At 36.6% G+C, this 24,269-nt stretch overlaps 1 protein-coding gene across 1 annotated transcript; it reads right to left on the bottom strand.

Moving 5' to 3' along the window:
- Positions 1–9,532: 9,532 nt before the first annotated feature.
- Positions 9,533–23,953, bottom strand: LOC121381848 (ankyrin repeat domain-containing protein 39-like). Its single transcript, XM_041511216.1, has 8 exons — positions 23,844–23,953; positions 17,800–17,878; positions 16,534–16,587; positions 15,787–15,857; positions 15,549–15,607; positions 13,916–14,027; positions 12,869–12,916; positions 9,533–11,710 (listed from the first exon to the last, which is right to left on the bottom strand). Exons 1-8 carry the CDS (start codon positions 23,949–23,951, stop codon positions 11,564–11,566), a joined length of 678 nt encoding a protein of 225 aa, XP_041367150.1. The 5' UTR covers positions 23,952–23,953; the 3' UTR covers positions 9,533–11,563.
- Between the last annotated feature and the right edge of the window lie 316 nt (positions 23,954–24,269).

The following is a 24,269-nucleotide window of genomic DNA, read 5'->3' on the forward strand; positions in this document are numbered from 1 at the left end:
TGGTGTGTTGTCTGTGGTGTGCTGACATGGTGTGTTTGTCAGTGGTGTGCTGACATGGTATGTTTGTCAGTGGTGTGCTGACATGGTGCATTGCCAGTGGTGTGCTGACATGATGTGTTTGTCAGTGGTGTGCTGACATGGTGTGTTTGTCAGTGGTGTGCTGACATGGTGTATTTGTCAGTGGTGTGCTGACATGGTGTGTTTGTCAGTGGTGTGCTGACATGGTGTGTTTGTCAGTGGTGTGCTGACATGGTGTATTGCCAGTGGTGTGCTGACATGGTGTACTGTCAGTGGTGTGCTGACACTGTATAGTTAATTTATCCGGTTGTATTTCACATCCTGCAGTCTCTCCATTGCCATTAGTTGTGTAAGCCAGGCTATAGTGTGTATAAAAAGTAACAACATATATTTTATCAGTATTTATTTATTATTGTTATAATTTATCTCTGACACACTGAGTTTTCATTGGGCGAGTGTCAGCACTCTTGCTGGGCGAGTATCAGCACTCTCGTTGGACGTTCTGAAGTAGCAATATTCGGGTCCAGACGGAGTAGGTCGGGCTGAAGTACAGTCGCCATCTCAGTCGCCGAATGAGCACCGCCAGCCGCTGTCGCCGTGGACACCTGCGCGTGGTGATGCTGCCGTACCGACAGATGGCGTACTGGCCCGAGTCCGTGGTGATCTGCCGCATCACTCTGTAAACTCTTCGGGTACAGCCATGTCCTAAAAGTTTCGTGTTCTTTGTCATTATAAAGTCATCTTAGTTTTAGGATAGGATAGGCAGTAGCAGGCATTTTGAAGATATCTAATGGGGACTCACTGCCTTCATAGTGGGGAAAACAGGGGTGCGGGAGGAGGAGAAACAAGCCATATTTTACTTTTATTTATATTTTAAAATGGCCATCGTCAACCTCGAGTGGGTTATTACGGGCTTGAGTAGGGCCTACTGTTATGTAAAGCGATTGTAATTGCTTATCCTATAACGGAACATACTTGGAAATATAAAATAAATAAACATATAAAAATAATATAAAAAAAAATAATGTAAAATTAAATTAAATTAAATTAAATTAAATTAAACACATTTAATTAAATTAAATTAAAATTAATTAAAAAAAAAAAAAAAAAAAAAAAATGTATTACTTAATTTAATTTAATTTAATTTTTAAAATTAAATAAATAAATTTAAAAAAAAATAATAATAAAAAAAAAATAAACAAATAAATAAATGTTTGCATACGTGAGCACAGTGTTCTGTCTTTGACGCAGCGCCTCCTGGCGTTGGTCACCGATCTACCCTGACAACCGGTTCCTCCCACACATGTCCGGGTGCGTCTAAACGTCTGAATGCCGGAACCACAGACCACCGAGCAAGAACCCCTTCCAGACCAGCTAGTCCACGAAGACCAAGCTATAACAGACAGCTGTATACGTCATCTACGGCATTTCATTAATCATTGGTTATTGGATGTCAAGGTCCACGAAGACCACGCTGTAACAGACATAGCTGTATACGTCATCTACGGCATTTCATTAATCATTGGTTATTGGATGTCAAGGTCCACGAAGACCACGCTGTAACAGACATAGCTGTATACGTCATCTACGGCATTTTATTAATCATCGGCTATTGGATGTCAGTGTCCACGAAGACCAAGCTGTAACAGACATAGCTGTATACGTCATCTACGGCATTTCATTAATCATTGGCTATTGGATGTCAAGGTCCACGAAGACCACGCTGTAACAGACATAGCTGTATACGTCATCTACGGCATTTCATTATTCATCGGCTATTGGATGTCAGTGTCCACGAAGACCAAGCTGTAACAGACATAGCTGTATACGTCATCTACGGCATTTCATTAATCATTGGCTATTGGATGTCATGGTCCACGAAGACCACGCTGTAACAGACATAGCTGTATACGTCATCTACGGCATTTCATTATTCATCGGCTATTGGATGTCAGTGTCCACGAAGACCAAGCTGTAACAGACATAGCTGTATACGTCATCTACGGCATTTCATTAATCATTGGCTATTGGATGTCATGGTCCACGAAGACCACGCTGTAACAGACATAGCTGTATACGTCATCTACGGCATTTTATTAATCATCGGCTATTGGATGTCAATGTCCACGAAGACCAAGCTATAACACACATAGCTGTATACGTCATCTACGGCATTTCATTAATCATTGGTTATTGGATGTCAAGGTCCACGAAGACCACGCTGTAACAGACATAGCTGTATACGTCATCTACGGCATTTTATTAATCATCGGCTATTGGATGTCAGTGTCCACGAAGACCAAGCTATAACAGACAGCTGTATACGTCATCTACGGCATTTTATTAATCATCGGCTATTGGATGTCATGGTCCACGAAGACCACGCTGTAACAGACATAGCTGTATACGTCACCTACGGCATTTCATTAATCATCGGCTATTGGATGTCATGGTCCACGAAGACCACGCTGTAACATACATAGCTGTATACGTCATCTACGGCATTTCATTAATCATTGGTTATTGGATGTCAAGGTCCACGAAGACCACGCTGTAACAGACATAGCTGTATACGTCATCTACGGCATTTCATTAATCATCGGCTATTGGATGTCATGGTCCACGAAGACCACGCTGTAACAGACATAGCTGTATACGTCATCTACGGCATTTTATTAATCATCGGCTATTGGATGTCAGTGTCCACGAAGACCAAGCTGTAACAGACATAGCTGTATACGTCATCTACGGCATTTCATTAATCATTGGTTATTGGATGTCAAGGTCCACGAAGACCACGCTGTAACAGACATAGCTGTATACGTCATCTACGGCATTTCATTAATCATCGGCTATTGGATGTCAGTGTCCACGAAGACCAAGCTGTAACAGACATAGCTGTATACGTCATCTACGGCATTTCATTAATCATTGGCTATTGGATGTCATGGTCCACGAAGACCACGCTGTAACAGACATAGCTGTATACGTCATCTACGGCATTTTATTAATCATCGGCTATTGGATGTCAATGTCCACGAAGACCAAGCTATAACACACATAGCTGTATACGTCATCTACGGCATTTCATTAATCATCGGCTATTGGATGTCAATGTCCACGAAGACCAAGCTGTAACAGACATAGCTGTATACGTCATCTACGGCATTTCATTAATCATCGGCTATTGGATGTCAAGGTCCACGAAGACCACGCTGTAACAGACATAGCTGTATACGTCATCTACGGCATTTCATTAATCATCGGCTATTGGATGTCAATGTCCACGAAGACCAAGCTGTAACAGACATAGCTGTATACGTCATCTACGGCATTTCATTAATCATTGGTTATTGGATGTTAAAGTCCATGAAGACTAAACTGTAACATACATATAGCTGTATACGTCATCTAGGGCATTGTGTTAATCATCGGCTATTGGACTTTAAACATTTGGTAATTCTCACACGTAGACTTCAAAGGAAACCTGCCATATTTTCACATTAGTAGTAAGGGATATTTTATATTCACTTTTCCCAAGATAGACTTATACCAATCATGGAGGATTGGAAAACTCCAATGGATTCGCTGAGAAGGTTCGATCTTATGGTCCAAGCATCTCAGGCGAGCATTCTATCGACTAAACTAAATCCCGATCCCCCCCCCCCCCCCCCCGCCCCCACATTGATCTAAAAGTTAAAGTTAAAGTTTGCTTTGTTTAACAACACCACTAGAGCACATTGATTTATTAATCATTGGCTGTTTGATGTCAAACATCTGACATAAAGTTTTAGAGAGAAAACCCGCTATATTTTTCTATTCGTAGCATTTTCTTTTGTATGCATATCCCATAGACATACTAGCGCATATCACTGGCTTTGAGTGTGCACTGGCTGGAACGAGAAATATGCCAGTGGGCTCACCGACGGGGATCGATCCCAGAACGACCGCGCATGAACTAAGCGCTTTACCGTTGGGATACGTCCCGCCCCGTTAATTGTGTGTGCATTTATTTCTTTTCGTTTTATCCTGAGGTTTTTACTATTGAGGGGGGGGGGGGGGAGAGAATTCCTCGTGATGGAACCAACAATGGCTGACGTTATCTAAATTTGCTAGCACCTCCCCCTCCTCACCTCCTCTCACACACACACACACACACACACACACACACACACACACACACACACACACACACACACACACACACACACACGTACGGGCCTGATAATAAATATTTTCTTTACAGCATCACTGTCTTATTCAGTGTTATTGGCGGATCCAGAGAGGACTCACAAGGTTCCCGTGACCTCCAGGCTCGTTAAAATGGTTACTGTTCGTACCTGGACAGCGAGTGAGATTAATAAAACTATCGTTCAAATGGTTACTGTTCATACTTGGACAGCGAGTGAGATTAATAAAACTATAATGACTCGAATGATTAGTGTTCGTACCTGGACAGCGAGTGACATAAATGAAACTATGACACAAGTGGTTACTGTTCGCGTATGGACAACGAGGGCGAATGACATTAATAAAACTGACTCAAATGGTTGCTACTCGTATCTGGACATTAATAAAACAATGGTCAAATGCTTAATGTTCGTACCTGGACAACGAGTGCCAGTAATAAACCTATGATTCAAATGGTTGCTGCTCGTACCTGAACATGAGTGACATTAATAAACCTATGACTCAACTGGTTACTGTTCATACCAGGACAACGAGTATCCACGCTGCATACGTCCGATTGTTTTTCCACTTCTGAAAAGATGCAACCGTCTTCAGGTTTAAGGGTAGTTGACAGACAGTCACGTGTCCTTTGTCGATTAGCCACTCCTGATCCACAGACAGCCTCACATGCGAATGTGTCCGGGAATGTAGACCATTCTGCCCATGAATCTGCAGGCAAGGAAAGGAATGTCAATTTAACGGTACTCCAGTCCATAGGAACCGGAAGGCTATGGTGGGGGAGATATTGTGCTCCCCTCACTTGAGGACGAAAGAGTATGGTTTTTTTTTTATTATTTTTTTTTTTTTGGGGGGGGGGGGGTTGGGGGTGTTTGCGTGGGTGTTGTGTGTGTGTGTGTGTTATACAGTAAAATATAGTAATTATAGATAAAATATGTAAATATAGATTAAAATGTGGCTCTTCCCTACGGACCTGCGTTGTACGATATAGTTGTGCTAAGATAGCTTCGAAAATATGGGCCCTAGGAAAAATGGATATAACGTAAATAGGTGGAGAATTAGAATCCCCTGATCAAAGAGAAAATTGTAACAAACAATTATTTTTGTTTAAACTTTTCCTGTTTTGGGATTTTCGTACAGGGATTTTCGTACAGTGTGTTACATAGAATAGTTTTGACTAATTTAACTGACACAAAAATGTTCCAAATATACAGCAGGAGTTTGAATAGTTGTCTATTAATGTAACAGATAAAAATCAACCTCCATTGTTGGGATTCGAACCAAAGCTCCTCTGTGAGTCCAGTAGTGCTCTGCTAACTGAGCTACTAGAAAAATTCCCTCTGAAGTGTATACATGTATATAGTATAAAAGGTGCTTATATCGTTTTTCTTTTATTCACACATACATGCATACGTCCTTCCGTACATACATACATACATACATACATACAACATACATACATACATGAGTGCGTGTGTGTTTGTGTGTACCTTACCGCAGTCCGTTACTTTTGTCCTGAAAATAAATAAATAAATATTTATAAATACATCAATCATATATACGTAGATGCAGTTTTAAAAGACCCAAAAGTTACACAATAATAAGGTTTTTTTTATATTTCATTTAATGGTATCTGTTATCTCATTATCATCATCACCACCACCACTAAAACCATCATGATCATTATGTTATCATCATCATCATCATCATCATCATCATCGTGTTGTTTTCTAGTATTAATACAGTTAAGAATTATAATAAAGAATTTTCTTACACACCCGTAGGTGAGAACACCATGCGTTATTTTTGATAACACATGGTTGTTTACACATGTACGTGTGTTAACAATTTAAGACACAGGACTGGCTGCTCCTAGGTAATGATCAGGTCACCATTGCCATACATCCAATGAAAAACTACACGATGGAAATCGATTACATTGTGACGTATAGTTAACCTGACAATATCATGGGTCTGTGACGCGTAAGTCTGTTACAAGTGCAACGGCTGTAAATACCTTTTAGTCAAACAAATTTTTAAAATGTACTTAAAAACTGGCTTTTGAGGATATGTAAGAAATATAATAATACATTCGTGTCTGTTGGATACCATTTATCTCATAGCTCGTTGTTTAAAAAAGTATCAAACTCGCTTTCGCTCGTTAGATACATTTTAAAACAACTCGTTGTGAGATAAATGGTATCTAAAGGCCACTCATGCATTATACTCTATTTAAGAACAAAGTATACATTACGCGTGTTAAACTTACAGCTCTGCTCTGGCTAACTCCACTGACACCGCGAGGACCAACACGTTCAAAATCCGCATGTTTAAAACTTTGAATCTCTCGTTGTAGAAAATAATTAAAACATTGAAACGAGTGAGAGAGAAGAAACCAACGATTGCCTATATTAAACCCATGGGGTCGGAAGAATTGTGAAGTTCGGACAATGCACCTTTCATCCGTCATGTGTTTATCACGAATCACGGTGTATTAAACAAATCAGCTATCTGTTGCTTCTGGCGGTCAGATCAAGTAGAGAGGATGGAAAGGATACGGCATGACTGGCCGAGAGATAGTCTATACTATCGTACATTTGATCACAGCATCGTCATACATAGCGTCATACACAATCGTTTGATGATGTTCACAACAAACGTATTATAGTGAGTATAGTTAGGCAGATAGGTGACACATTTTAGTCCAGGTGTCAACATTTAGCAGCACGTATGATATTTAGTATATAAGGGTTTTCAGGTTTGCTGAATCCAAATTATTATGGAAGCAAGTGATATGGATAATGCTATTGAAGCTCAAATTGATATCTACTTTTAAAAACAAACAGAAAATTCACACAAGATTTAAAGCAATGTATGCTTAAAGTGAGGTTTATTCGGTTATTTCACCAATTTAATGATGGAAACGTTGAATTTTTTTTGGGGGGGGGGGGGGGGGGGGGGGGAAGCGGCTGACCAGAACGCATGTATAAATACTGATATACACCTCGAAATTAACTGAGCATCACCTAGCTATGACCATGTGACTTTTACTTTTAAATGCGAACATTTCGTGGATACAAAACATTGAAATTAATGTTCTGGGTACTGAAAAAAGTTGACAAATGTAAGGTAATTAACTATGGAGCTGGAATCACACTGATGTGTTTCTCGTAAGTATTGTATTCACATGGCCGTACCCTCCAGGTGGGGTGGGGAGGGGCAGAGATGGCAGTCCCCCCCCCCCCCCCCCGAGAATCTCACCTTTTGTAGGTTTTTTTACTCCAGAAAATAGCACACACATCTCAGGGTTTAATTTGTATAGTGTTTTATTTATTTATAAAAAGTAGTGCCCCCCCCCCCCCCCCTAGGATTTTCATCAAAGTATGGCCCTGATTCATGCCATCTTGGTAAACACTCAGTAGATATAGCATATATAAAACTCTTAATATCGGAGTTAAAACTCCGTCGATATGGATAACTCATTCTAGACGCTTTTTTTGGTGTATAGGTGGTGCTTAATTAAATTCCAGGTGTATATGTACTAATATATATCAGTTGTTGAAAGTACACATTTGTTTTAGGAGTAGGCTGATCTAGTGTAAAAGTATCCAAGTAGGTTGGTGTATAACGATGTTCAATTATCTTTCTTGCACAGCAAAGTTCACTTAAACTGTATGTTGAAGTACCAGGTAAAATACTTTCTTAGAAATCCACTGCAGATCATGGGCCTCATTCATAAAGGTCTCTTAGGCTCTGCTAGACAACAAAGCATCCTCTTTTCAAGTAGTTTAGCATTGCACTGCGAGATCGCAAAGTTGCGAGAGTTTAGTGAATTAGGCCCCATATCCGTTATATAAGTTGGCTCACTGTCCATGCAATAGAGCTGTATCACCTGCAAATTCCTCATCAGAATGTCTATAACAAATATGTTGGAGAACGCTTTGAAGCTTTAGTAGGTTCTGCTGCAAGTTTCATCTTCCCAACAAAAGTTAGTTTGTTGTAGTTTTGTAACAGTCTGGAGCTGCATAGGTAATACTAAACCAAATAGCTTCCGGCTGGGTCAAAGTTCGAGGTGCACCGAACTTTTGATAGAGAAGTTAACACATAACAAGTCCTGTGATTGATGACAAATGTGAGCGTGTTGGTTGTAAAACAAAATAGTTTCATCTGGGCAAAAAATGTATGCAATTTTATTTTATCTAGTACCACTGTGTCAAGTAGCCTTGTGCTTGTAACATGTATGGAGTACCTGTCAACAAAACAATTGTGCGGAACTAGGGTAGTCATAGACGCTACCCATTAGTATCTCTGAAATGAGCAGCTTGGCTATTAATGTTTTCCGATTAATTTTAAGGGTGGGGGTGGTAGTGTTTATATGGTGGTGTTTATGTCGATTGATACGCTACAGGTAGGAGTTTTAGCCACATGTTATTATTGTCGTCTATGGGATATGGTTTGGAAGTATACACCCTAAATGTTTCCTTTTCCACCGATTTCTATTTCAAATTCTGTCCATTCTAAATCACCAGTCTTTCTGCCAGAAAGAAATGTTTGGGTATGGCGCTATGGAATTGAATATTTACAGTGTGTGTGCTGAATGCAACCGCAGTTGACAGGGGGTGGGGGGGGGGGGGGGGGGGGGGGGCTCCCCCAGAAAGAAAATGGGTTAGGGTTAAGAAAATCATGCAGTAATGATAAGTAATTAGTTTTCAAAAGGTAAACTTAAAAAAATTAAATATGCAAAAAAAAAAAAATGGGTGTGGCGCCATACCTATTTTACCCTTTGGCAGAAACCCTGATCACCCTTCCCACCCACCTTTCTGTCCCGGACCTGGTCACTGGTAAAGTCAGATATTATGCCTGGGAGAGACATGCCTGAACCTCGATTGGATATAGGTATGTTAATATTGCATCCTATCCTGTTGGACAATAAATGATGGGATAATGTTGCCAGCGTGTGGTGCACATGCGTGTGATTTTAACTCTGTATGTCCCACATCACGTTGGGTCTTCTGAGTCAGCCATTACAGATTTTATGACAACCAGTCTTTACAGACGATGTAGGTTGTGATCACTGGACCAGAAAGTTGGCCCATATATCTTGAGGCATGTTACTGAAAGATTTGGTGGTGTCCATTCTGAATTAAGTATTGTTATACACAGTCTCTTTGATTTCTTATTTTATGTCAACATATGTCTGTATCGATATACCATTTCACAATGGCATTATGATAAGAAATCAGGTATGCTGCTGATTTCACAATATGTAATATGCAGACAAAATTAAGAATACTTCTGAGTATGTTATTAATAACAAGAAATGAAGTAAAATAAACCATTTATTGCACACAATGTTACGAGTGTATCACAGATATATTAACAAATAATACTGTACCTAAACACTGACGGAGATCACAGATTTCTTATTTAAAATAAAAATACAGTTACAAGCCAAAATTATGTTAAATGTCAAAAACTAACAAACAGAACCGACCATGTCCAAAATCATGGTTTAAGAAACAAAACATGTTTTAACAGTTAGAAATTAAAATAAATAAAAAGAAAGAAAGCATTTTTATTTTATTTTCTCAAATTATATAGCTTTGCATCGATGTTATTGTATTTATTTGTCTTGCGCCCCTGCACAAATGTTGGGTTTTTTGCTCTTTTTTTCAGTTATAAAATGAACTAGTGGACTAATCTGATTTTTATAAAAAGTGGGCATAATCAGTTATAGTTGTCTGTCCTCGATGTAATATGGGTAAATGGAAATATAATCAGTTATACAACTTTTTAAAACATAAATGCATTTTTAAAAATAAAATACTGAAAAGATGTACACTAAAATTAATTATTATCGTTGTCTAATCAATGAACAATACTGAATTATTTTTTCACCTCAATTTTACTTTCTTAACTTTATACAAAAATATGAAATATGTCTTTTTCATATTTCACCTGTGAAACATTTTATTACTGAATCAACACAGACTAATTCTATACACAAAAGACAATAAACACCCACTTGACAAAGCAGCAGGTGGAAAATGTCAGCTTGCTTTCTTTGGTCTTCATCTTATGATTCCTTGTATGTAACGTGGATCAATGGATCGATCCAGAAATTTAACTACAAATCCAGAAAACCCAGTGGAGACACTTTTGAACAGAAGAAAAACTGCTTGTTTGTTGGAAACTGTATACCCAACCACCTGAACACTATGATGATGATAAGTGAACACAGATGGATATCTTCATGCATACATGTTGTATACCCAACCCACTGAACACTATGATGATGATAAGTGAACAAATATGGATATCTTCATACATACGTGTTGTATACCCAACCCACTGAACACCATGAGGACAAGTGAAAAAAGATGGATATCTTCATACATACATGTTGTATACCCAACCCACTGAACACTATGATGATGACAAGTGAACAAAGATGGATATCTTCATACATACGTGTTGTATACCCAACCCACTGAACACTATGATGATGATAAGTGAACAAATATGGATATCTTCATACATATGTGTTGTATACCCAACCCACTGAACACTATGATGATGATAAGTGAACAAATATGGATATCTTCATACATACGTGTTGTATACCCAATCCACTGAACACTATGATGATGACAAGTGAACAAAGATGGATATCTTCAAACATACGTGTTGTATACCCAACCCACTGAACACCATGATGATGACAAGTGAACAAAGATAGATATCTTCAAACATACATATTGTATACCCAACCCATTGAACACCATGATGATAAGTGAACAAAGATGGATATCCTCAAACGTGTTGTATACCCAACCCACTGAATAGCAGGATGATGACAAGTGAACAAAAGACAGACACACCGAACACATGTTCAAGAGATTGTCCTGAGTTTGCTGCAATTATAAGATGTCTCCGACTAATAATACCCTTTTAACGACTAAAATTACACTTTAAATAAATGTTCTTGTTTAAACCATCAGTGTCTATACTCAGTGTGTTTTTGATCATCCTAATGGTTTGTAGTAGCTTAAATGCCTTATTATTTCCAAATATGTTTTGTTTTTTGTATGTACAAAATTATTGGGAGAATAAATCTAATTGAGACTGCTACAAACATTAAAACAAACATAAACATGTTGAATATACAGACACCTCTATTCTAAATAATAAAATGCATTAAATATTTTATTAAAAGGGTCTGCTTGTCGGCATGTTACAGCTACAAACTCAGGACAGTTCCTTTAAGAAAAATGGTATAAACATCCGTGACCTGACACTACATGTACTGTGTACTGTGGAGAAAACAGTCAAAACACTGATGGCACAGGTAGGTAAGTTATTGCCACAAAGCAAAAGGAGCTTTAAGGTATGCTGGTCTGGGCTTAGTCTCGTTGTCGTCGGCTAGAACATCCCCCGTGGAGGCTGCCAGGATGAACGGGTCACTGTTGTAGGCATAGGCCGACTGTGGACGGCTGTAGGCGGCCTGCAAACACAAGTAATTAACTGGTACACTGAATATACTTGACACACAAAGAGTTAATTTTCTAAATACAATATATCATTTTGAGAAAACACACAAAGCACAGTTTTAACATCCTGTTCAATGGGCATAGATTCAGAGGTCGAAATTTAGGGGTGGTTTTTTTACCAGTATCCCAACGGAATAGTGAATTTTAAGAAACACTATTCCTTCAGAGAATGTACTATCCAAAAAAAATCGCACAGCAAAATAACTGTAGGCATGTACAACGCTGCTCGCTTAACCAGTTACCATGTTATGTTACGCTACACAAAACAACACCAATCAAGCGAGTGCGACTCACTGTACCAGCAATGAGAACTAAAATCAAATGCACCCCACACATTAGTTTCGTTCAACAAAGTTGTTTCATTCATAAAAACTATTTTTAAAAATAGAAATAAAAAAAGTTTCGAGAATAATGTAGGAGCCCAGTAAGCAAAGATGGAATAGCCACATATCAATTTTGCAAATTCTGTGTTGTACTGCAACATTCATGATGGGATACTGGAAGATTTGATTTTCTATTCTGTTTTAAAAGCGAGTATTTTCAGAATAGCAGAATAGTGTATATTTCGACCCCTGAGATTGTGTTTTAATTAAACTACTGTTATATTGCCGAGTTGCACTAACTTCAGTATACCGTACCTTCACTACTAACTCCAATTCAGAAAATTGCATTTTGGAAATGAACTCTTTACATATTCTTTGTCTTTTTATTTATTATATAACAAACCATTCAAAATTAATTTAGTTATAAACTTGTCATAAAAATGTAGGATTGACTTTACAAAACCTATTTTTGTCCTATATGCATATGTAACAACATATATTTATAATCCTTAAAAAGCTGCGTTAAGTAAAATAGGCTTATCTTTTAGTCAGACAATTTATATTCCAGTGGTCTCATTGAGTCTAACACTAAAGGACAATGCCATAACATCATTCTACCAATAAACACTCCAAATTATGAAAATAGTGTCCTAGATATTTCAGTGTGATGTTGTTCTACTCATGTCGTATATTCTAGTCTTAATTTCTGGTCAAGTGATATTCTACCAAAAAATATATATTTCTACAAACTGATATTTCAGCTGTTGCATTTTTTAAATCAACCATTACCATTCTTATGCCTCCTGGTCCATCTTTCTGTGACTGTACTTTATCAATCTGAAAGAAAACAAATGTTGAGAAGATAGCAATAAGAAATATGCTTAACAAATTTTACAGACTGTAAATAGAAATATTACATGAGTGGCTATCATGATACCATTAATGAGTTGTTTCAAAACTTAAGCAAAGAGCAAACACAAGTTGGATTTTTAAACATGTTAGGTAACTAGCATCTAAGTGATATTTTTTATATATCATCAGAACCATATTGCTAGTGCTCTTCTTCTTCTGCATTCAATCTTTTTACAGCCATCATATCAGTAATCCGGATGTGGTGATGAAGCCTATCTCTTCCGGAGGTCATCGACAGGTCCCCAGAGTTTGGTGTTGAGGGACATGTCCTCCATCCAAACTTTCTGTCGGATTTCTTCTAGGTGCGGGCAGGGTTGTAGAATGTGTTGCGGTGTTTGCTCTTCAGCACCACATTCACAATGGGCCACCTCTGCAAGTCCTATCCTTTTTAGGTGCTTCTTTAGGCTACAATGTCCAGTGTGAAGACGCAAGATTAAAGTTTGTTCTTTTCTGTCTAGTTGGTTAATGCTGTCACAGTCAGGGTTGTATCCACCATTCCTCGTCTTGCAATCACATTTGAATTTTCGCTTTAGGATTGTCTTAGCTTCACTGTATGATATGGAAGAGTTGGGTTGTGGGAGGCAGCTGCCTGCTTTGGCCAGATGCTCGGCCTTTTTGTTGCCTACAACTCCTACATGTGCAGGGATCCACTGTAGTATCACCTTGCAGCTTTGATTAAGAGCATTCAGTGTTTCTGCTAGTGCTCTAAATCAGCACAGGGAAGATACGTTGTAACTAAAAACCAATAACTGAATATTTACATCTTTCAAAAAATTTTAAATTCTTAATTTCATCACCTTTGGTTTTTTGTGCCAGGTGTGTGTGTGTGTGTGTGTGTGTGTGTGTGTGTGCATGGGGGGAATCATGAATAGATCCAGGAGCCATTTACTTTGTTAACTGAAATATATGACATCACTCTCATACCCTTCTTATTACACCCTTTTCAACGAGTTCAATCTTAGGTGTTCTCTTTAAGTCCAGTGCTGCGAAGTGAGGCCAAATTTTATCTGAAGCAGAAGCGAAATCTCTTGGTGTTCTGTAAGTGAAAGAATACATCACAGAATAATGTTGTAAATATAGATGACAGCACTAAGTCAAACTGTTTCCGTTGCACACATATTAATACACATTGTTGGCCGTGTTGCACACATATTAATACACATTGTTGGCTGTGTTGCACACATAACACACATTGTTGGCTGTGTTGCACATATAACACACATTGTTGGCTGTGTTGCACACATAACACACATTGTTGGCTGTGTTGCACACATAACACACATTGTTGGCTGTGTTGCACATATAACACACATTGTTGGCTGTGTTGCACACATAACACACATTGTTGGCTGTAGACAGACTACTCATACCAATAAAGCGGCAAGGGTTATCTTATATGCACTTCCCACAAGCAGGATAGTACATATCATAGCCTTTGATGTATCAGGTCATTAGGCACTGTTTGGGACAGGAAATAAAATCCAATCCATCAAGGGTGATCGATCTTACAACCCACTGCTCCTCAAGTAAGTGCTCTACCACTGAGCTACATCCCATTCCCTGCTATGACGAACTCATTTGTGGAATGTGTATTACTTTAAAATCAGATATTATAATAGCAGTCTGATGGATAGCTTCTGTTACAGTGTAATTTCTTAAAGTGCACAGGCACAAACAATGTCTGTTTTCTGCATGTTCTTCAAGATTCATGGAAACAAGTAATTTGTTTTATCAAACAGTGCAAGACGTGCCATACATATCGAAACATTATCAAAACACAATGAACATAGAACCTCATTGTATGGAGTCCACATTGTACTTCAAATGGAGAAAAAGAACCAGCAAAATAAATGAGATTTGTTCTGTACACACAATGAGGAAACATCTCCGTGTGACCACCTGACCACAAAGGGCATCCATTGATTACAGGTCTTCGACATCATTTTATGCATTTAACAAGAAACCATTTTAAATCAAGTTTATTGATTTGTTAAAAAAAGTTGGAAAAAAAAGAAGAAATAAAACCCAAACAAGTAAGAACCACAATTGCCTTGAACTTCATGCTATAAATTATCTATTTTAATTTTCAACTCTGTTAATTATTAATGAATTAATTAAAAATGTAGCCTACGTAATCTTTACCAATATGAAAAAGAGATAAACAAGTATGCGAGACAATCATGAAAATAGATTTAACTGACATAATCATCACTAATCTCCAAATCTGGAGTTAGTTAGAATACCATTGCAGAACATTTTATTACCAGCCTCAGTACTGTCATGGTTAAGCTATCGGACATCAGGCTGATAGGTACAGGGTTCACAGCCCGGTACCGGCTCCCACCCAGAGTTAGTTTTAACGACTCAATGGGTATGTGTAAAATCACTACACCCTCTTCTCTCTCACTAACAACTAACAATTAACCCATTTGTCCTAGACAAACAGCCCAGATAGCTGAGGTGTGTGCCCAGGACAGCATGCTTGAACCTTATTTCTGGATATAAGCACAAAAATAAGTTGAAATGAAATGAATGCAGAACAATCGTGAATACAAACCTTCCCTCGGAATCTTCAATCTCTGGACTGGCTCCATGCTCCAGTAGCACCATCACAACCTGAAATATTTACACAGAGTTCACAACTGAGATTTTTTATCTCTTAAAGCATACTCCTACATAACAAAACAATTTCACTGAAGAAACATAAGTATAACAGTGTTCTTTGTCATCATTCTAAAACCAGTAAATATGTTTAAAGTATTGAGTGTTAAGTATTTGCAGTTTTCATGACTTACAGGTCCATGTTCTTGGAAGGTGGCCGCATGAAGTGGTGTCCACTGAGTTCCCCGATTCTGCTTATTGGGGTCTGGAATACAAGTGAAACATTTTAGTCCAACTATAACTTGTATAACTAGAATATGAAATTATATGCAATGAATGTTACATTATAAATTCAACCTTCCATTACTGATAACTGAAGCTTCATGATTTGGAGGGGGGGAGTAGGGGGATATTTTGAGGGGTTGTTTCTTAGTTTGTGAGTTTTTGGGAGTTGTTTGTTATCAGTGTCTTCAAAGTACTGCACAATGACATGCTTAATTTTTATTTTTATAATTATTTTTCTTAATTTAGAAAGGATAAAGTACTAACTGCATACAGTTAATCTAAAACCACAGGTAGGTCCTACTAGACATTTTAAGGCTTAGCACACACTTACTGATTAATGCCAACTTGACTGCCAAGTCAGCAGCAGTCAAAAATTCGAGCTGACACAAGGTGTGTGATGAACAAAGATAACAGAAATGATACCATTTAAAAATTGCATGCCTTACTAAACTGTACAAAATGCCTATAAAGGCTGAGTGTTCAAAACAAATTTTATTGTAGTCACCAAAAACATATGCATGCTATTAAACGACTATTTTAAATTGCATTTAGTACATTTACAGTTGAAAAGGTACACATTTTAAACAAAGATCAAACATAATTAATTTTTAAATGAAAAATCATGTAAATATTTTAGAGTAATTTGTCTGACTTACCTGCTCCATTTGCTAACAGTTGTCTCACAACATCTTTAATGCCCCAGAAACTTGCTGAAAGAAAGCACATTGCTAAAACTGTTAGATATCACAGAAGATATATAACCGTATTATTTTGTAGTACCTAACATTTGCACACAAGTAATACATTGACTAAACATCTGTTGATGAGAACAATATAGTTTCTGAGCTGTGTTCTTTTGTAGATAATATCTTTCTGATGTTTGTCTCAAGAAAATGAATGAATGACACCCCAGCACGAAAAATAGATCAGCTACCGGGTGTCAAATTATGGTAATGCAAACAAATAAAGTGATGATCAACATCAATATAAAAATTCAAGATTTAAATAAAAATACAGTGTAAAAAAAACTGTGCAAAAATATATACTGACTTTAACTCGAAATTTCAATTGTATCTCGAAGAAAACAAGGGGATTTGTGCTGTATTGGCCATTCTCAAAGAGAATGTTACACCCCTGCACCACGGTGGGGTTACAGCATGCGCAGGGGTTCTCAAAGAGAATGTTACACCCCTGCACCACGGTGAGGTTACAGCATGCGCAGGGGCTCAAGAAAATGAATCCTGATGACAAATGTCAGAAAAACATCTACAAAAGAGTGCATTTTGTAGGGGGATCAGTCTCACAAGTTTAATATAATTATTATATAAAATTCAGTACATTTTATGTTTGTACCATGACATTACTCCTTCCTTCAGGTGCTGTTTTGTAGCAGACCCTAATCTAGAAATGAAAAAGTAAAAGTGACTTCTCACTCCCAAAAGAAAGTAGTAGTATTTCATACAAAAATAGGTGAAGTGAACGTTTATCGGTACATTTTGAAATGTTTTGTGTGTGATGTTCCATGTTCATTCGGAGAGATTCCATATTATACACTTTGTTCAAATTGTAATATTTTGGTATGAAATAATAAATTATTAATAAATTAGTATTTTCTGGTATAACTGAAATGAGTGTGGCCAAGAATTAACAATGCTTGACTGACCACTGCAAAGGGTATAACATGCATTGATGTACAGTCTGGCACCATAGTAAAAACATAAGTGAACTATGACATCAAACAAGTCAGTGTCTAAACATCTGTTGTGTGATTTTGTTTTTTTTAATCTGATGAGGTTCCAAATATTTTGACTTCTCATTACTGCTAATAACTCAGCGACTTGAGTCAAATTTCAGCGAAACAAATCTCCATTTTGCTGGCAAGATTAGGGCATGTGTGTAAGATAAACGTAGCAAAATCTCACCTATATATAACTGACTCTGAATCGCATCCGAGCCTGATTTTTCAACTTTAATACTTTCTGAGAGAAACTCCTCAACTAACTGTAAAAAAAATACAAAAACATCTGTTTTAACATACTGCCAAAAGATATTACAAATGTCAGGTGACACACCAATATAGTTAAAATGTACAATAAAGAAGTGGGTCTACTTTAAAAAGTAATGGGCCTAATTAACTAATAATTAATACCAACAAATAAATGACAACAGGCCAGTAGCATCGATCTCAATGTGTATATCAAGATGTCTTGACCCTGTGTCAGTAGTATGAAAGATATACAATGTGCATACATGTGTGTATACAGAATGCATGAAACAAGATTATGTTCAGTGATGTATAAAAATTAATATTTGTTTAACACCAAAGTGTGAGGTAGGTAAACATGTCATGACGTGTTTCTGTAACCTTCATTATTTTATGCTACATGTAACATTATGCAAATATCAAGTCTCCCTTAAAATTTCATGACAAAATCCACACCCTGCCCTAATAAAGTGCCATTCCATATATCTAAAGAAACACGTGATAAATTGTAGAGATGGCGTCCGTCATCAACATAGTTATATCTGTGCAAAGTACCATGTGAGAATTTCTCTGCCTACATAAATAAAATAAAAATGTGTAACTCACTGCCAATAAATGGAAAAATAGCCTATGAAAAGCATTTATCTATGATTTTTTTTTATTATTATTTATTTCCCCAGATCAATGTGACAATGTCAAGGATGGAGAGCCTTGGACCATTGACTTACACTGTACATGTATTTATAACATACTCATGTACATACATATCCATATCCATACACTCATACATATACATACAGAAACATATTTTCACAGATATACACATATTATTTTGTTACTTGTGCCCGAGTAAGTCTTGATCTGAGGAGAAAAGAAAAACAAAAGTGAAAAAAGAACAGAAAATGCAGAAAAATTAAAGAATAAGTGAATGAATGAATGAGTGGAATTTGTTTTTTTGTTTTTTTGTTTTTTGATGGAGTAGAAATACTGGTAAGAAAAACTGAGTAGTTAGCAGACAGACGTATCTTGTTTTCCTGTTTTTCAAATGAAAAGATCAAGCCACTGGATCCAACAGTAAGTAAATTGTTCATAAGAGCAATTTTTTAAATAAATGTATTTCTCTATTTCAAATTTAAGTTTTATAGCATTAATGCATAAATTTCCTTTAAGCATTTTCATGGTGTAAAGGTAATATTTAATATTTTATTTATGATTTACATGTAGACAATACATTTTCTTATTTAGAATATCATTGTCTTTATGTTTCTAATGTCTGAAGTAACACAATTGGATTTTACCTGAAACATCCACACAATTTAGTACATATGAAAAATATTATTATTTGGATGTAAAATGAAGTTTAAGCTATTTACAAACACTAGAACAATCCAAAACACATTGAAAATTTATATTCTAAACAAAAACAATGTGTTTAACATTTGTTTTAGTAATTTCACGTTTACAGTTTAGAAACTTTCATAGTATTTATTGGCCTAATTTAATATAAAGAATCTATTGACAAACTACTTGACAATGTATATATGGTATCAAATGTTCTAATTTTATTTTAACACAGAAACACTAATAGTCTATTCAAAGCTCAGTTTAATACAACTATGTCAAAAACACTTTGTAAAATTGTGTTCATTAGAACAAATAGATAGTGAATTCTGACTTGGGTACTTTATTCACTACTAGTTTCACATGAGGGAAGGAGTTGCACCAATTCCCATAAAAAAAAACAGGGTTACAAAAATTCAAAGAAAGAAAGAAAGACATGTTTTATTTAACGACGCACTCTACACATTTTATTTACGGTTATATGGCATCAGACATATGGTTAAGGACTACAAAGATATTGAGAGAGGAAACACGCTGTTGCCACTTCATGGGCTACTCTTTCAGATTAGCAGCAAGGGATCTTTTATATGCACCATCCCACAGACACGGTAGTACATACCACGGCCTTTGATATACCAGTCGTGGTGCACTGGCTGGAACGAGAAATAGCCCAATGGGCCCACCGACGGGGATCGATCCCACACCAACAGCAAATTGAGCGAACTACCACTGGGCTACGTCCCACCCCACAATAATGTATGCATATAAATGTTGTACCATTCACCTCGAACCTCATTGTAAACTTTATATGTAAGCATTACTTTTACTGCTGATACCTATACAATGGTTGTTTACAAAATAATGTCTGTATTCAAGAAAAAAATATGCAGCAATATTAATCTGGTATACAGTAGGCTATATGTGCATAACTGAGTGTATATAAGAAAAATAACTATTACAAAACAAATGAAAAAAATGTACTTAATACATCCATGTAACAAAAATCAACAACAGTGAAACCCCTTAAAACTGTACAATAAAAAATTAAAATATACATTTACATTTTTATTTTGCTATCTATGCTTGAAAACATACTGAATTAATTGATATGAAAGACTGAACACCCCTCTAAACTGAACATTTAGCCGTGGTGGGGTGGGGTACAGATCGTAGAGGGGTTCAGTTTAGAGGGGTTTCACCGTACACACTACAGAACTCAGAATTTCATACCTTCAAGTTATCTTGACTTAACGTAATCTGAGGAAACAAAAGGTTTAACACATAAAATATATCTGTTTTTGACCATAACTATATAGACATTTTCAAAGGCCCATTATTTTCTAATTTGATACAGTGAGACCTCGATAATCTGGACAGTGTGGTTTTTCCTAAAGTGTCAGTTTTAACAAATTTCCGTAGTACTGAATAATACCTGAAGACTTGATTTCTCTTGAATGGCAAACCAATAAAAGAAATAAGCAACAAATACAGATAAACAGTATAAACATATTTTTTTTTTTATCAAAACATAACTATTGGTGAAAAATAATTCAAAATTAATATTTTAAGAAAATAATTTAATTTTAAGTCATTTCTTAACTAGATTTTGAATTTTAAAATTTATTTGTACTAACATTTTTCTTTCAATTTAAAGGCTGTACTTTTACGACATTTTAATTTCATGGGATTATGGTAGTGTAAAAACAATATAGTTACGTTTTACCAAAGACAATTGGTCTTAATTTTATTAATTACATTTTGTAACGGCAATGAACATGTGAACAAAACTGTATGCTAGATCACTGAACCATGTCATTCCCATTTTGAAGCAAAACTATCGAACAAAGAACCAACAATCCAGAAGCTGAATATTCGGATTAACGAACACAATTATATAGTGAAGAGTTCGTTTTGTATGTCGGGTGTCCGTAAGGTGGGGTTTCTGGACTACTGGAGTCTGGGTTATCGAGGTTTCACTGTAGATGTATATTTAAATGGTAAAAGTTTATTTTGGAACAAAATCACCTCCATTCAGAATGCAAAAAACCCTCACATATAAATTCAATATAAATGAAAACCTATAATAACTAATAAATCAACGAGCAAGGAATTCAAAGTTGTTACAGATTTATTAGTTCTAAATGTAAGAAGTAACTTCAAACCAATGAGTTATTTAAATACTAGAGAGGCCAACCTACTTGTAATCATCAAAGAAATATTTCAAAAGGCATTTCAGAAATGCAGACAACAAAATAAGTACATATTGCAAATGTAAATGCATATTTATTTTATAATAATAAACTCACTTTTAATGCCTTTCAATTGTGTTAAAAATGGCAGCATGTGAATCAATGTTGTTTGAGAAACAGGATTGAAAAATAACATTAACCTAACTGTAGATATTGATGTTTTACATGTTAGATTTCAGTTTTAGCCAGGAAAGGTGAATAATGACTCCTGCCCACTCCCCTCCATGTATACCTGCCTGGGAAGTTTCAGAAGAGTGACAAACTGATTCCCTTGCAATAAAAAATGTTTTTAATACATTTTATATGAAACTTCCAACTGATTGCTCACCTAAAGTCCGAACCAAAATGTTAACAACTACCAAAAATTGCTCTCCTACCTTTATTTTTCGTTAGATTTTACTCACATTTTGTCCAGACAGAAATCTAGGAAAAACCATTGCAGTGACACAGATTCCACCTACTAGATGATAACCATGTCACCAATATCGATTTCGCTGAGATCGCATAGGGCAAAAAGCATGTAATTTTGTGCCGGCTGCCATTTTGACATTTTATGGAATATTCTCCAAGAGGGGTGAAAGGATGTGACTTAATCTAGCAACGTCATAACATGTTATGATATAAAAGCAAACATGATGATGTCATATTAATTTTTAAAATTATTTTTTGTTTGTTTAAATATACCACTAAAGATCATTGATTTTATATTAATTATATCACATACTTTGGAGGCTTTCACCCCTCTTGAAGAATATCCATAAAAAAGCAAAATGGCAGACAGCTGAAAACTGCATGTATTTTGCCCTATGCTATCTCAGCAAAGTCGACACTGGCGACATCGTTATAATCTCATATGTGGAAGCTGTGTCACTGTAATGGGTTTTTTCACAACTTGTGTGTGGACAAAATTTGGTGGAAATGTAATGGTAATTAAAGGTAGGAGAGTAATTTTTTGTAGTTGTTAACAATTTGGTTCGGACAGTAGTACCATTTCTGAGGGTGATCTTCAACGTGCCTTCATTTTGCTCATGGTGTATACTGATATATTTAGAATATGATTTAGATTATGCAAAAATTAAATCAATTATGCAAAACTTAAATGGGTTACCAGGGTTTCTGCCAGAGGGTAAAACGGGTATGGCAGCATACCCAAATATTTTGGCAGATTTTTTTTTTAAGTTAACATTATGACAAAATTAATTACTCTTATTATTACTGTAAGATTTAAAAAAAAATTTTTTTATCCCACTGCCTCCTTTCCTTTCTCTCCTTTGAATCTGTCCCATTTCTTCCCGATCTAGAAACTCTTCCTATCTTTCAACTTCTTTCACTGTCCACCTCCACATCCCAGTTTGTCTCTCCAACTGCGACAGGTGCTTGTCTTTTGTGGCTATCTGTGCCACACACCTGCCATTCCCCATCAGCTTTTAGCTGTGGGCTTAGTCTGACCACTTCGGGGAGTGTTCAGTAGTTACTTCTGGCATTGTTAAGAGGCACTTGTAACCACCTACTATACACCCCTACTACCGGCGGTCGTTAGTTAGTGTCGTGGGTCAGACCAGCTTTATTAGTGGCAGAGGACGAGGATGCCAGGTGGGTGCAGGGAAATACACAGAGACTGCACCCGTGGAGGAAGTTGAGACAGGTAGGTGATGGTGTGGTCAGCTCAGAAGACAGAATTGGAGGAAGCTGACAGACAGGGTCGAAACCGATTGAAATTGTGGGAGAAATTGGAAAGTGTATGATTTTCTTAACCCTAACCTTAACACATTTTCTTTCTGGAGGAGGCCCCCTCATACTGTGTTTGCATTCAATTTCACAGCGGCATACCAAAAAATTTCTTTCTGGCAAAAACACTGATTACCTATAGTCTGGGAACACCTTTTTTCATACTATGAGTTATTTATTTCTCAGCCAATTGATTTGTAAATTGCACACAAAACTAGTAGTTTTCTGTTATTTCCAAAACACTTTTAATTTTCTTCTTACATCAAACTACACTGAAATTATTCACACAAAAAAACTAATATTTTTATAGAATGATGGGACAGACTATAAGTATTTCTGCATAACCCAAAAATGGGTGATTGAATTTTTTTTATTCTTAGAGGCCTAATTTGTACACAAACTGACTAACTGTTAATATTAAGAAAAAAACATTTTTACTTTTTAGTCTCATCAAAGGGACGCATTATTTACTGTTCATTAGCTTCAATTACAAGAGCATCGTGTTGTTCGTTAACGGTTGGGGTGTCGAAAACTGGTTACGCGAGGATAAACAAAGTTACATAAGTAACATATCGATGTCGTGGCCTAATCATAAGCAACTCAAATGTAAATAGATTTCGACTGGACTTATTGGGGCGTCGTTATGTTTCCTATAAGATAGTACCTTCAGATCACCTTGCTGTGCGAGCGTTGACAACCGTTCACTGGGTATTTTAGCTACTTTTAACTGTGATTGTAGGTCTCGAAGGACGCTAACATCTTCGTCAGCCATAACGCTTCTTCTTTGTGTGTACTTTCCACATAATTAATTTCGCACTAGTAGTTGCTAGGCACGGATTAAAGCCGGACTAAATGCACTGAACGTATATACAACGATAGTTCTAAATATTCGATGTAGGGTTACTAGTATCTCATAATCTCAACGACAAACAATTATCACATCCCAGCTTGTATCTCAGCGTAAGATTATAGCTCAAATGATGTTTCGACAAAGTTGTGATGGCATATACCCCAAAAATAATATTTACAGGCACATGGCTTATGATGGCAGTTTGGTATAAGTAGGTAAACTATTTGTGACAATTTCCTA

The sequence above is a fragment of the Gigantopelta aegis genome, chromosome 9, assembly GCF_016097555.1.
Source record: "Gigantopelta aegis isolate Gae_Host chromosome 9, Gae_host_genome, whole genome shotgun sequence".
Lineage (NCBI taxonomy): Eukaryota > Metazoa > Mollusca > Gastropoda > Neomphalida > Peltospiridae > Gigantopelta > Gigantopelta aegis.